The 15,828-nt window shown below is 42.9% G+C and overlaps 1 protein-coding gene across 1 annotated transcript in view; it reads right to left on the bottom strand.

The window, feature by feature from the left end:
- LOC148035921 (GTP-binding protein, HflX) overlaps positions 1-15,828 on the bottom strand; it is a 107,316-nt gene that overhangs the window by 21,589 nt on the left and 69,899 nt on the right. Inside the window, exons 5-9 of the mRNA XM_087677921.1 lie at positions 12,363-12,475; positions 11,675-11,743; positions 11,424-11,571; positions 11,252-11,307; positions 11,091-11,141 (exon numbers count right to left, since the gene is read on the bottom strand). Coding sequence (XP_087534047.1) covers positions 11,091-11,141; positions 11,252-11,307; positions 11,424-11,571; positions 11,675-11,743; positions 12,363-12,475 — 437 coding nt within the window. The remainder of the gene's footprint in view (positions 1-11,090; positions 11,142-11,251; positions 11,308-11,423; positions 11,572-11,674; positions 11,744-12,362; positions 12,476-15,828) is intronic.

Genomic DNA, 15,828 nt, shown 5'->3' with positions numbered 1-15,828 from the left:
AGACCAAGTTTTAAATAAAATTGATGTCGAGGCTATCAAGAGAAAGTCAATAGGATGGCCAGTCATGTTGACGCGGCAATGAGGCACACGTCCTCTTTTGCCTATAGGGTGAAAAGGTTGGCGTTAGCTTATAATCAAGGTGGTGGAGGTCCTTGGGCTGCACTTCAAGGGCAGTGTGCAAGTCACCACGCTTGTATTGGCAAGTTGGCGTGTCAAGGGTGGCGACTACAGAGGGGATAGGGACATCGTGAAGCAAGCCACGATGAAGACAACAAACGGGGTTGGTTGAGGGACAAGGAGCGTCTGACAGTCGGTAGGTGTAGGCAGTAGCATGGCAACTCTTGTGATTAGGTCAACGGGTCAACAATAGGGAGGCGGGATTGGATACCATGTTGGGTGGTAGAACTAATCTCAAATGGGCAGCAGGGTGTAACAAAGACCGAGTGAGATGGCCGAAAGAGTGACATGTGACCATCAATCCCCACTCCTCAGGCTTTATTGAAGCGGCATGATGGCAATGGCTTCGAGTGGCAGATGATTGAGGTGTGGCACTAAATGGCAATGGTTGTGTGGAAGGTGGTCGTTAGCAACAACGATAGCAATGGAGGAAAGCGGGTCTGATACCATTGTCAGCACAAGTGGGGAGCAATTGTGTGATTAATTTAATGAAACATAAATGAAAATGAAAGCATTAATCAATGCACAACGATACTCAATCATGAATGAGAAGTAGTGTATTAATGAGAGAGAGAGAGAGAGAGTACAACGCTTAAGGCAATCACACTAAATAACGCCACACTTATGTGCTAATGAGGCAAAAGTCTCTATCTATAATAAATAAAAACCCTAACGGCTTAACCGTAAGACGAAACAATAAAGTAAACCCTAATCCTAGTGTCACTTAGAGCCTAAGATACTAGGGGCAACAACTGCATTTATTGAGGGTTTAAATACCTAGGGAGCACAGATCATGGATCAAAGGGCATCAATGTGTAGCGTGGGAGATTGCCTACAATATGAGAGTGATCGCACTTTGGATAAGCACAAGGCGCTGCTCGTTGCTCCCTTTTTTAGAGGATTTGTCCTCAAAATATAGAGTATAATACCAAGTGGTTGTAAATGAACTTTGATGATGAAGGGAGATATTGACAATGACCCATGCACTACTAAATATGGATACCCTCAAAGGAAAGTAGAATGAACCCATCAAGATTCATCCTCTAGAGGTCCTTTCCAATAAGTAAGAAACTCTTGAAGCGCTTGATCCCCCTCGCCATGCCCGAAAATGCCCAATGTCACTTGCTGTGATGAATCGAGCCTCAATGTTGATGAAGAATTCCAAATTCTTGAAAAGCCCAAATTTCTTGTTGAACTTTGCGCAAAATTTGGCAATTTGGTGATAAGCCCCAAATTTGTTGATGATGCCACCGAATTTCTTTGACTTGATGAAGAACTTGGTGGCATTGATAAAGTATCGTCGAATTTTGTTGAAAGTTGGACCGAATTGGGTGAGTTTGGTGAAACCCCTAAATTTAGTCCAGTTTGTGCTTAGATGGACAGTGGACAAAAATAGGGGCTTGCTAGTAAAAGTGTGATAATAATAATAATACCAATTTAAAAATTAAACTGATGGCGAGGCTACTAAAAGAAAGTCGATAGGACAGACACTCGTGTTCATGTGGCAAAGAGACAAACGTCGTCTTTCGCCTGTAGGGTGATAAGGTTGCCATTAGCTTATAATCAAGGCAGTGGAGGTTGTTGGGCTGCACTTCAAGGGGGTGGTGCAAGTCACCACACTTGTATTGGCAAGTTGGCATGTCAAGGGTGGCCAATACAGAGGGGACAATAACAGCGTCAAGCAAGCAATGATGAAGATGGCAAAGGGCGTTGGTTGAGGGACAAGCAACCTGTGATAGTTGGTAGGTCTAGGCGGTAGCGTGGCAGCTCTCGTGCTTAGGTCAACGGGTCGACGATAAAGAGGCGGGATTGGATACCATGTTGGGTGGTAGTAGTAATCTCAAATGGGCAGCAGGGTGCAACAGAGACCGAGTGAGATAGCCGAAACAATGACGTGTGACCATCAATCTCCACTTCTCAAGGTTTATCGAAGCTGGCGTGATGGCAATGGCTTTGGGTGGCAGCAGACCGAAGTGTGGCGCTCAATAGCAATGGTTGCATGAAAGGTGGACGTGAGCTACGAGAATGGCAATGAAGGAAAGCGGCTCTGATATCATTGTTGACCTAGGCGTGGAGCAATTGTGTGATTAATTTAATAGAAAATAAATGAAACTGAAAGCATTAATCAATGCACAACAATACTCAATCACGAATGAGTAGTAGTGTATTAATGAGTGAGAGAGAGTACAACGCTTAAGGCGACCACACTGAATAATGCCACACTTATGCGCTAATGAGGCACAAAGTGTCTATTTATAATAAATAAAAATCCTAACGGCTTAACCGTAAGAGGAAACACTAAAATAAACCCTAATCCTAGTATCACTTAGTGCCTAGGATACAAGGGGCGACAATTGCATGTACTCACTCAGATCATGCAAGATAGCCAAGGATGCATGGCAAAAGCATGCATCATTATATCAAGTGTGCAATGAAGCATGTGTTGCTTACCTACGTAAGCAATTGGAAGACATTCTCATGGAAGGAGAAGGTAACATGGATGCCTCTCTCACCGGTATCAAAGATCTTATTGAACAATTATTAGATATTGATGAAGAAGTTCTGGATAATCAACTTGTTTCCAGCGCTCTCAATGGCCTATCAAAGTCATTTCAAGGTTTTGCTACCACCTTGGAGTTGGTAACTATGGGCAACCAAGTTACCTACAATTTCAACCAGCTTGTGTCTCTTTCATTACAAGAAGAGCAAAGCCATCTCAACTGCAAAGCTACCATGGCAACATAACAAGCCTTTTTTGCCCACCATTATGAAAAAGATCAAAATCAATCAAGTACAAGTACGTTGTCGTGTCGCTACGCAGACACAATGTTAAAAAACCTGGAGTGCATCATCATCCAAGTTTCTTATTGATCTAGAGAGTCAATGCCATATTAGTCATTAGTGTTAGTGTCCATAGTATGGATGGTTCAAAAATACTAGATTTTTTGACAAGTTTAGCCTATTTTTGATATTTTGGATATTATTTCTCGTAAATATCCTAAAAAGCTATTAAAAATTTTAGAATAGGGTGACATGCAAAAAGCAAGTTGCTTTTTCAACCGGTTTTGGGAATTTCATGCAAAAAGAACTTCCGAAATCACGCAGCATGCGATCATAGTTGGCAAGCAACAAACAACACTCCAAAACTAGGAGAATAAGAAAGAGCGATCCGAGAGAATTCTGAACAAGTGTCCTGCGCTTTTACTCCCCTTTTGGAGCCAACCGAGCCATCAGATTCACGGTCTAAGCAATAGAGAAGAAGTTAATGTTTGGTACACGTTTTTTATCTACAAAGGAGCTCCAAGAGATCTAATGCTTGGAGATTATTTCTGAGTAGTCCCACACAAGGATTTTTGTTTATCTTCTCAAGTTCTATCAATACATAGTGCTTTGATTCATTGTGCTTTGTCTTTCTTTTTCTTCTCTTCTATCTTTTATTCTCTACTTCCTTCTCTCTCTGATCCCTGGTGGATACAACCTTTCTACTAAAACCCCTCCAACATTGGTGAACCCGACGTAAAAGGTCATCCGAAGGAAATATAGGATGGGACAACCTTCAAGCATAATTTCTAGTTATGTTTTGCAACAGTAAGTGCAGATTATGAACATGATTATGCAAATACAACAACAATAACAGGTGATGCAAGCTTCCGCTCAAACAGAAACTGTTGTGATAAATGCTTTGGTGACAATAGAGCATGAGATAAAGTTGTTTAATGGCAAGAATGTATCTGCATATTCACATGCTTATGCTCAGAAGATAAAGTTATTTGGGGTGGCTCAACTTGCATGGAGCCAATATTTTATACGGGTTATTGTACATGAATTGAAACCCCAAGTTACTGAATTATACATGCAAGCTGCTAACTAGGTAGCTTTCAAGAAGACACTCAGGGAAGAATTTTACATTGAAGACACTAGTTTGATTACCTTCAAGACTTTCCAAGACTGGGCCCTAAAACCCAATAAGGGTCTTGTGGCTAGAGAGTTATTAAGAGAATTTGAAAGTCTGTTTGAACACTTAGATTAAATTGAACAGCTCTAGCAAGTCAGAAAATTGAATTGTTTCTACAAGCGGCAGATCTTGAGCTTCAAGAGAAGCTTGATAATTTGTTAGAGATCAGACTACAAGATAGGTCTTAAAACAGAGTGGAGACATGTTAAGGAAGCTGTTACTACACTCGTGAAAAAGCATAGAAGAAGAGAAAGATTGTATGTATCTAGCTTGCCCATTCTTACGAGCAAAACAGTTGATGTATCCAGTAAGCCACCTACTTCTGTGGCTAATCCTATGGCTGCACCTGTTGTTCCCACTATTAGGGAAGATGTATTAGATGAATTAGTTAAAGGCATACGGGATCTTCAGTTGAAGGTTACAAAATTGAATGAAAAATGACAAGAGGAAAGAGGGCGGGCAGCAACCCCTAAACAAGGAAAAGGATGTATGTGGTATGATAGTTTGCAGCATGAAAGAAATGATTGAGTTAATTATCAGGAGGCCTTAGCATGACAACTTATCTTTTGGAAAGATGGCAAGATCCATACACAAGAAACGAGATTGCCTCTTGCTTTGAATTTTGGAAAGGGAGGTATGCAAAAGTTGTTGAAAGACTTGGTTGTTCAAAATGCTTGTGTAGTTATATATGCTTCTACTTTTGATCTGCAATTGGATAGAATGCCTGTCCAAGTGATGGTTGGTCCGAAGGCTGCAATATGGACACGTACTTTGCATGCAACTGAAAAAAGGAAAGTTACCGATAGTGAAATATCTCATGCAGGGCAAAACATTTATAACATAACTAGCTGGAAATCACCGGTAGATGCATATTCAGTGGATGCATATTTAGCAAAAGAACAAAATACGAATGTACTTGTGGAAGAGAAACAGAAGAGAGATAAAGATAATGCAAAGATATCTAAGAGAGTGACAAGAAAAAGTGTGGATCCTCCTAAAGTTGCAAATCAATCACCTCACAAGCATGTTATGGAATAGGTTGGGTAGGAGCAAAAACAAGATAGCAAACAAGAGGGCAAAAAGAAGGGCACACAGTTGAGATATAAGCTACAACTTAACATTGAGACAGCCACAAATGCCATGGAAGTTTCAGTAGTGGAAGATTTAGCCATTTTCTTAATGCATCTGAAGAGGTTTACGAAGCTCATGTTTTACTTGATGTAGGGACTCAAAGGGAGATGGGTAAAGTGTTGGATGCACATGATTTGCAGGATACAGTTATCACTTACGAGACAATTCATGAGCTCAAGGATATGCCTTTAGAGGATATTAGATGTGATGCTCCACAAATGGAGAATGTTTTGGATGCTTTGTCAAATGCCTTGATAGGCAATTCAAAGATGCTTCAAGCTATGAACTGCTTCACTATTTCCGATGATGATCGACATGTATTGGATGTAAGTGAGGCTCAATTTATGTTTGATGCGGTACACAATTGTCAATATAAGTAGATTTCTGTGCGTTGGACTTTGAAAAAGCAAGCATGTTGCTATGTATTTGTTGATGGATACATTGATAGAATGTATATGGAGATTCCACATCCTCTAGGCCTTATGACCCATGAGGGGATACTAGGTGTGGCTGAAGAGTTATACAAATACTGAGTATTTTGATCAATGATCCAAGGGAATGCCTTCTTATGTGCATGATGAGTAACAAGTTGATGCTATGGGTGTTTGACCCGTGTGGTGCATCAATGGCACATACCGTAGGATGTGCAAGTTCACAGGGGGTGGATGTCGTGTCGCTACACGGACACAGTGTGAAAAAACTTGGAGTACATCATCATCCGAGTTTCTTATTGATCTAGAGAGTCAATGCCATATTATTCATTAGTGTTAGTGTCCATAGTATAGATGGTTCAAAAATACGAGATTTTTGGACAAGTTTGGCCTATTTTTTTATATTTTGGATATTATATTTATACATATCTTAAAAAGTTATAGAAAACTTCTAGAATAGAGTGACATGCAAAAAGTGTGTTACTTTTTCAACCAGTTTTGGATATTTCATGCAAAAAGAAAGACTTCCGAAATAGCGTGGCATGCGATCGTAGTTGATAGACAGCAAACAGCACTCCTAAACTAGGAGAATAAGAAAGAGCAATCTGGGAGAATTCTAACCAAGTATCCTATGGTTTTACTCCCCTTTTGGAGCCAACCGAACCATCAAATTTGCGGTCTGCGCAACAAAGAAAAAGTTAATGTTTGGTGCACGTTTTTGGTCTACCAAGAAGACCCAGGATATCTAATGCTTGGACACTCTTCCGAGTAGTCCCACACAAGGATTTTGTTTATCTTCTCAGGTTCTATCAATACATAGTGCTTTGATTCACTGTGCTTTGTCTTTATCTTGTGTACCTCTTGTCTATTCTTTTTCTTCTCTTCTATCTCCTATTCTCTACTTCCTTCTCTCTCTAATCCCCGATGGATACGACCTTTCAACTAAAACCCCTCCGACAATGCTGATCAAAAACTAGTAAATAACCATGCTGGCTATTCATCTTCTTCATCAAATAATTCCTCCAAGATATCTTCCCATGTTGATCCATTCTCTTTCCATCCCTCCCAAAGGTACATCTAATAAACCAAATAGGTACAATTACTGTCAAAAGAAAGGGCAAAACATCATTGAATGTCATAAGCGCATTGCATCAGAGAAGAAAAAGAGTCCAATCTCATCACCAATGAAATTGCCAACCTCGCCAAGCACAAGGAATATAATTTCTTCATTGAATGTCTATATAACCCTTCTATTCATGATGCTTGTTCTCTTATCATTGATGTGGCTTCTACTTGGTATTTCAACACTGGTGCTTCTAAGCACATCACTTCTTATTGAAAATTATTCTTATCCATTTCTCCTATACCTAAGGAGGGCATAGTCATGTGTGCAAACAATGCCTTTTATGCAATTGAAGGCATTGATATTGTGCAAGTTAATACTATTTCTAGCACTTCCATGACATTAAAAAATGTTCTCTATGTGCTAAGTATGAAGAAGAGCCTCCTTTCCATCTCAACCATTGCTACTTCGGGCTTTCGTCTCCTCTTTGATGGCCCTCGGTATGTGGTTTATGATGATCGGGTATCTTCTTCTATTGTATTGACCAGCAATCTCACATCAGCACTTTATTGTCTTGATGCTTATGATTAACAGCATGCTGAATTTTCTCTTGATCATCATGCTCCTTCGGCGAGTGATCTTTTTATGACACATGTTTTTTCAATGCCACATATTTCAGATTTGCTGATTTTTATTCCATATACTGATTATTTACTTATGATTGGGATCAATGCTGTCCAAATTGCAGCATTACAACATCATTTAGAGCAACCACTTGCTGTCATTTATATTCGTATACTTCGCCCATCTATGGCTCCACAATTTGTCACCATTGAGGGGGGCATATCCCATCACCAACAACGTATTCAGCTGCCCAATCAAGCATCAGAACTAACAACCCTTTTGTTAATCATTGGCAAACGGTGAAGCATGTCTTCACTTACCTTAAGGACACAAAAGATTTAAGCCTTTTCTTCAAGGCTGTTTCTTCACTTATGCATGGATTCATGCATTGTGATTGGGCTTGTTATTCAAAATATATTTTGACACATCTTTTTATGAAGGCTATTCCTCCATTAGAGTTTTGAGCTATTCAACTATTTCTACTCATGATACCTTTTAAAACATGATCTATCATTCATTGTATTATCATAGGTTGCTATATCCATCAAGATGCACATGTGAAACTATGACCACATATATCATATTTTCTAGGATTTTGTTATTATTCCTAGAACAATCCGCCCATTTCATGAAGGGGATCTTGTAGGCCATCTCACACACTACACATTGATGCCCTTTGATCCATGATCCGGGCTCCCTGGGCATTTAAATTGTCATTAAATGCAATTGTTACCCCTAGTGTCTTAAGCACTAAGTGACACTAGGGTTAGGGTTATTTTAGGGTTTTGTATGATGGTTAAGCCGTTAGGGTTTTTATTTATTATAAATAGACACTTTGTGCCTCATTAGCACAAAAGTGTGGCATTATTCACTGTGATTTCCTTGAGCATTGTACTCTCTCTCACTCATTAATACACTACTTCTCATTCGTGATCAAGTATCACTGTGCATTGATTAATTCTTTCATTCTCATTCATTTTCCATTAAATTAATTGCACAATTGCTCCACGCCTAGGCCAACAAATATTTGGTCTTAAAGACCCATTTTACACCAATCACCTATCTATGAACGTGCCTAGACACAAGATCCCAATGCCATTCCACTCAATAGAATCCAACTCCTGCTCCATAGCCTTTTCCAATGTTGTGAATACAAAGCCTCCTTCACGGAGGTGGGCTCTTTATCCTGCATGGCATGTGTCATCAAACAATAGTTAGTACAAACAAGCTTGGTGGTATGTGTCTAGTTCCTCTGAGAATGCCACGGACCATCTTACGGCTCATACTACTCACGAACTCCCTCAATCCTTGAGTCACGAAGTGTCTCGAGTCCAACAAGAGGAAGGTGATACTCCCCTCACCACTCTCCATCTGCTGAAGTCTCTGGAATATCCACCGGCACTCACTCAATGGGGGAATCCAATGGTGAAGCAATCTCCTCCTCCACTAAGGGTGGATCTTCAATAGGCAATGGCTCCAAAAGCATTGGGGTAAGTGTCCAACGATCACCTAGATCCCCAAGAATGGGATGCTCAACACCTCCCTCTGCAGCTAGAAACTCCACGAACCGAACATCTCAGCTAGTGTATGCCTCCCAGGAAACAAGATCATAAAGCATGTATCCTTAGGACACATGTATCACACCTCAACACCTTGAAATATGAGACATCCTACTTCTGTTCAAAATACGCCTCAAAAGGGGTCATACCTACCACCACCGAAGTAGGGGATCGATTAAGAATGTGGATAGCGGTAGCCATTGCTTCCGCCCAAAGAAACTAAGGTGTTTGATCATAGTCTACCCCATCTCGATCACACTACAATTCTTCCACTCCAATATGCCATTCTCCTGAGGGGTATTCACATTGACAAACTCCTGATGAATGCCACAATCTGCACAAAAACAAGTCAGCTCATGGAGGCAAACTCTCCTCCCTTGTCAGAACGCAAGGTCTTGAGTTTCCTATCAGACTTCTTCAAGATCAACCAATTCTTAAAATGTGATAATGCTTCGGACTTCAAGGCCAAGAGATATGCCCATGTCATCTTGCTAAAATCATCAACAATTAGCATAAAATGCAAACTCCCCTTAAGGGATTCCATCCTCACATATCCACATAAGTCTATTGAAACAAGCACCTATTGACCTGAGCCTCCATAGGCTGTGAATGCAAACTTTTGTTGCGAAGAATGCTCCCAATCAGGTCTGCCTATGATCAATCAACCCTTTTACACTGTTTTGATAGGATGTCAAAAGTGCAGCGAATGTGGAAGGATATGGATAAGAAAGACAATGAACACGAGAGAAAGGAAGAGAGAAAAGAGATAGAAGAAGAATTACGAAAAAAAAAGAGATAGAAGAACACAGAAATCTGCAGTCAATGAATGCTGAAATAAAGAGGGCAGATGTACAAGGGCTGTCAATGTATCTCCTTGAGCCGAATCTCTCCCACCAACACCTGAAAACCAAGTGAGGAGGGCAGGCAGCAAAGTGCCCATAAATAGTACGAAAGGAAAGCAAAAAAATATGCAGGTCAACCTGCAAAACTGGCTGACCAGCAGGTGGCCACAATAAATGCAGTCGACTGGCTGCACATAGCCCCAAAAAACTGTGATCAGGCCACAACCTGCCACATTGCACTGCTCTTGCCCATAATCCACTGCCCGTACACTGCGACTGCTGGGAATGCCCAAATAACTAACAGGAAATGGGTAAGTCCTTCTGAGAGAACTGACTGCCCCACCGACTGTATCCTGAGAAATGCTAGTCTAGGGGATGACTAACCTCTAGGACATAGCCACTCCTATGCTGATGGGATCATTGTTATCTTTGAGTTATGAATTTAAGGTCATTGTTGGCACCTCCCTTCATCATCTAAGTTCATTTACGATCACATGGTATTATACTTCATATTCTGAGGACAAACCCTCTGAAAAAGGGAGGTATTGTCATGAACCAAACTACCATGGGCTTATCAGATAAAACACCTTAACAAGTGGCTTAAGTGTTTGTAAGGCCTAGATATATTATGGCTTTCTTTTTCGGTGCGTCTAAGTGGAGGAGTGCTGCAGTAGATTTCCATAAGCGTTTTCCTTTCATTGTGCCTTAGACTGGCCTGCCCACCACAGGCAGATTCGTACATTCTTCCCCTCCAATTCCCTCCCTCCTCGTGTGTGCATATGTGGGTGTGTGTTTCCGCATCTGTCGTCACCTCTGCTGCCTGGCCTTTTACTGCTCTTATATATAGCTTTTAAAGGACTCTTTAAGCCTTCCATTTCTGTGGTCCTGCTCAAGCTCTCTTCTCTGTTCAACTGTGGGTAATACTGTAGATATACAGCACTCTGCAAAGCCTATACATCTGCATTAGGTGTGTTTGTTTTTGACTGGAAGTGGCAATATACAGCAGTCTACAAAGCCTATACATCTGCATTGGGTGGGTGGGGTTTTTATTTTACTGTAAGTGGCAACATCAGACAATATCCTATGGACACCATTCTTCAAATCAGAACTCAGATTTATTCACTAACAATGAGTGCTACATGAATTCTACAAGAGAACACAATAAGCAATTTTTAGAGCAGATAAGCATGACACGAAGAAGAATAAAATGGTGTTCCATCAATGGATCTTGAAGTTTAAAGGCAATACCAACAGAGCCTCTACCTAAACCAACCAAAAACAAAATAATCAGCTTGCAATAAGCAATACCTTGAGGGAAGAGTAACACTCCTTGATCGTGGATCAAGTGTAGCAAACAGCCTGCCCAAGGACACAAGGAGGCACTATAAGCAAAGTATGCAAATTATAGGACTATAGCTACGTCTATAAAATAGATCATATATGACAAGTATCATGTAGAGTTTGAGTACTTGTCCTCAACATATAGATTGCTGCGTGAAAGAGCTGAGACTAGAGAAGACTTTCCCTGTAGAGAAGAGGATTCAAAAACATCATCAGACCATCATATGACAGAAACACTGTGCTGCAATCTACAGTGGCAATATTGCCATCAGTGCATCTCATCAGAAGTTCATAACATACAGCATTGGTGTAGCCAACAACAGCAACCACTGTAAGGCGCTTGCCATGGCCTCCTATACCATGTTTTCTCCTAGATTCCCGATGCAATGCACGTGTTCTTCGTACTTCTTCCAACATGGTAAGTAAACGTTCTTTTCTTTCTGATATTCTAACAAACAGGGAATGCTTATCAATACAAGTAACCACCAAATGAATAGTATAGCTTCAACAAGTGAAGCGCACCATATGGAGTGAACACCAGGTAACCTTACCTCCGACGTTGCAGCTGAATTTCAGTTTCTCCTGCACCACTGATGAAACCTCGCCCTCCGCTTGCTCGCCTGTAACCACATTGAAGTTATGTGCCTGTAAAGGTTGACATTTTGAATTTTTTCTAAATTAGATTAGCCACTTCAACCTGCATCCTGGAGGGAGAAACCAACAGTTTTCTACTTAGACACTTTATTACGCTAAAACTAACGGACTGCAGTGAGGAGAATGGGTTAAACTCTCAAGTTTCAACAGGTTTAAGTAGGCTACAGCTATAATTATGATTGTAGAACAATCCTGGTTCACCGTAATATAAATCATCATTTGAGTTTGTGGTGTATATCTTTTTAAGTGTTTGGGCAACCCAGATTTGGTGAATTTAAGTCCACTCGCAGTTTTGCCTCCCCCTCTCTCACACATCTGTCCATGCAAGCTAACTGGCCGTTCTAACTGTGAACGTACCTTTAAGATCATATCTGCACCTTTTTTAACAAGGTACACATCAGGCAAAACAGTTTCCCCTCCATTCACTTGAGTAGCAGCCTCAACATCCATTCAAGTTAAGGTAACTAATTCTTCAGATTATTCAAGCAATATAGTTTCCAACTATTGATTTCAACATCTTATTTCTCACATGACATCACCTCGTATAAACATTAGATAAATTAAAAAGGTGCATCATAGTCTTACCCTCTTGCACTGACCACCTCAGCTTCATTGTTTAGGCCGAACGTTTGTCGACCATCCTTACTTTGCATACGCACCAATCGCGACCTCTTGTAATTTAAAGCAGCAAGCTCCACCTAGAACATAAATTGTTCAGAACAAAAGTAAATCTGTTGGAAACAAATATTGAAAGGTCCAGTGAATATTTGAACTTTCTAGCTGCAAGCTAAGCCAGCCATAATGTTTTGTGCAATCTTCCACTGTCAATGTAGTGTCGGTTCACCCCGTCGACCACAAGAAAGGCAACGTGAAGAACGATGACATAAGGAAGAGGTGAACCACCAGCTGGCTGAGGATGTTTCTGAAATGTCCTGGGAGGTAAAACTGGAGGAGGAGGCTGGGAGGTTGACATGAAACTGAAGGAAAAAGCCAATGGCATCAACAATATTGCTTGCAAGGCTATTATTCCATTCTTCACAAGAAGATCCCCGAAGGCTATGGAAGTCAACCAATGGCACAATCTAATCCTCTTCAAGTTTGCAGTGGACCAGACCTTTTACATCAGGAAAGAATTTCAAATTGCGACTAAAAAGAAACAAGCAGTGAGACTTCAAGAAGGGACAATTAGTTCGGAGCTTGACTTTTCTGTATGCTCTCCCATGGCAACCAATTTGCAGTTAACAAAATTTGATCAAGCATGCTTGCCTAATATGGGTTGAGTTTCAAGGGCTTTCAGTTTGCAATGTTGAAGTACCTGGTCATCCTGGCAAAAGACACTGAAAACAAGAATCTAGATGCATGCAAGTTAAACCATCAACAACCCAATCTGGAATTATAAAACAGACAGGGTTGCATTCTGTCCATGAATGGAGCGGATCTGTCTAATCCATCCAGTCCAGTTCGATCCATCTGATCCATCCAATATCCATCCAGTTCGATCCATCTGATCCAATATCCGTCCAGTCCGTACAAGATAAAAAACAAGGCCTTGCCATTTTGGAAAAAATCAAGAAAGGAAAGATTGAAAATTTTCCTCTTCCTCTACCTCTACCCCTACCTCCGTTACTCACTCCTCTTCCTCTACCTTTCTTATCACCACTTATTCCTCATTTTCTTCTTCTTCTACCACCTCCTTCTCCTCTACCCCCACCTCCACCACCTCTCTTACCACCTCTTCTTGCCCTACCTCTCTCTTACCACCTTCCTCTTGAGTTTTTCCCTAGCTCTCTTACAAGTTACCACCCTATCTTTACTAGTACTCATTGGCTTAGACATCATTCCGCCAATTAGTTGCACTAGCCACTCACCATGGTTGCCCGCTCTATTTTTTTCGCAAGTAAAATGTGGCTGATTATATTACTCAAAAAAACTGATTACAACGGAGTGCTCATCCTCAACAGACTAGCTGCAGCTGATGAAAGTCACAAATGCATCATGTATACAAGCCTCTCAAGGCGGTCTGGGGGGGATGGGGGCAAGAAGCCATGGAGGGGGGGTGTATCACCATCTGGGGCTGCCTGCCTGCATCACGAAAAACAGGTCCTGGCCGCCCCAAGTGCGCATGAAATGACATCAGAGCTCCTGATGAGCCCTGGACTCGCCCTGCACCTGATCCCATCGGCCACAAAGGGAGTGGATGATGGAGGTCCAGAGCTTTACTAAGGTCGCCTGTACCGAAAGTCTCACTCCGCTGAAAGCCTCCTAACACTGCGCCTTCCAAACATGCCAACCAGTAAGACTCCCTGTGACCTCCCATACCTCAGAGCGGTCTGCTGTGGGCTCCAGTACTTGGCGGATGGGTAGAGCCTCCAAACCGACCACTGCGCACGACCCTGCCTCGATAATTAATATCGTGTCCTGCATCCCAGCCTCATACAGAAGGTGACGGCCCTAGCTGGCCGCCTGTAAGCAGAAAGCTCCCCATGAGATACATCCAAGGCTAGGTGCTATACGGCGAAGGATGCGGCATGCTCCTCTCCACACAAGCTGCGCCGCCTCACACGACCAAAGGCTGTGCTTTGGGGTTTCCAAAGGCTGTGCTTTGGGGTTTCCAAAGGCTACTGTGTGCAGCGCTTACAACCTCCCTCCTTCTGCATCTGGGGAAGCCAACTTCCCACCGCTAAGCCTCCATGTGCCACCAACCATAAAAAATACGATACCCTCCTCGGCCTCCAGCTATCCCATAGGCGATACCAGAAGGTCCGTCGGAAAGGCTCCGTGATGCTATACTCCGCCCAGTGCCTGCTACATGATGGCGCCCAATCCATATACTCTTGCATCAGTACGTGTCTACCAATCCTGGCGGTGTACTCTAGGAACCTCGGTGGCTTCTTAGCGACCGCAAAGGCCGGCCATAGCCACTCTCCCGGATCCCACTCCAGCTCATCAAGTGGCCTGTCCTCCCAGACCCAGAGGCGCCACTCCCTAAGCTCCCGCCAAAAGACAAAAGGGTCCAGCCGCCACGTCTTCCCCTGAAGGCCAATCACCCAGATCCTCTTCCATGAAAGGACAACTATCCCCTCATCCTACTGCCCTTTGTCAAGAGCCATACGCCCCCCCCTCTTGTACGGTGAATAAGGTCCTAGGTGGAGCGCCGCCCACTCTTCTTGCCACCTGTAGGGGGGTGCCTACTGGTGAAAACCTAGCGGTCCATGCCTCCCCAGACTCTATCGGCTCTCGTATCGAGGGAGCAAGCCACTCCTAAGGTATTGCTGCGTCTATCTCCCTTTTCCTCAACTCCACTCCTCTCTGGTACCCTGATACTCGCTGCAGCACCTCCTCGTCCACCATCCTATACACCTCCCACCATGTCCTGATGGTATGAGCCAGGCCAACCTCCCAACGAGCCCACTAGATGTGGGGCACTCGCCAATCTAACCTGGGGATTCCAGATCAACGGCTGACAATCTATCTCCTCCTACCATCCTAGGGGGCTCTGGATTAGGGCCTTACAGAGGCCCTGCCACACGCAGAGCAAGTTGCATAGGAAAGGTGATCTGGGCTGACGTGAAGATCCGTCTCAGGGACAACCTCCACTCATCGCCAAGCCTCGGTCTACAATCCTGAAGGCCCTCCTGCAATAGGACCTTCCAGGTCTGCCCTCCTAGTGTGAGGCTGTGGACAACTAGCTTGCCCAAAAGGGCCATGCTTTGATACTCTGGGTCTATGATCCCAAGCCCTCCCTTTGACCGATGTCGTATGATGGTCGCCCACGCCACCTTGGCCCTGGAATTCCTGGAGCCGTCTGACCCGGACCAAAGTTCCGCACTAGGCGGCAAAGCTGCACTACACAGAATGAGGAGAAGCACCAAGACGAGGCGATGTACCAGGCTGTCGCTAGGAGGACCTCGTTAACCACCAGGGCTCGGCCGGCTAGTGAGAGGCGAGCCATGCTCTAATAGGTCAACTTCCTCCAAATAGAATCGAGGACTAGAAGAAATTGCTCGTGGGCGGGAGTGATGTCGAGTCCCACCTAGAACCCTAAGTACCA

The sequence above is a fragment of the Lygodium microphyllum genome, chromosome 5 (genome assembly GCF_053477565.2).
Source record: "Lygodium microphyllum isolate KBCC chromosome 5, Lygodium_microphyllum_v1.1.10, whole genome shotgun sequence".
NCBI lineage: Eukaryota > Viridiplantae > Streptophyta > Polypodiopsida > Schizaeales > Lygodiaceae > Lygodium > Lygodium microphyllum.
Note: the sequence above shows the minus strand (reverse complement) of the source record. Positions and strands in the feature narration are given on the sequence as shown.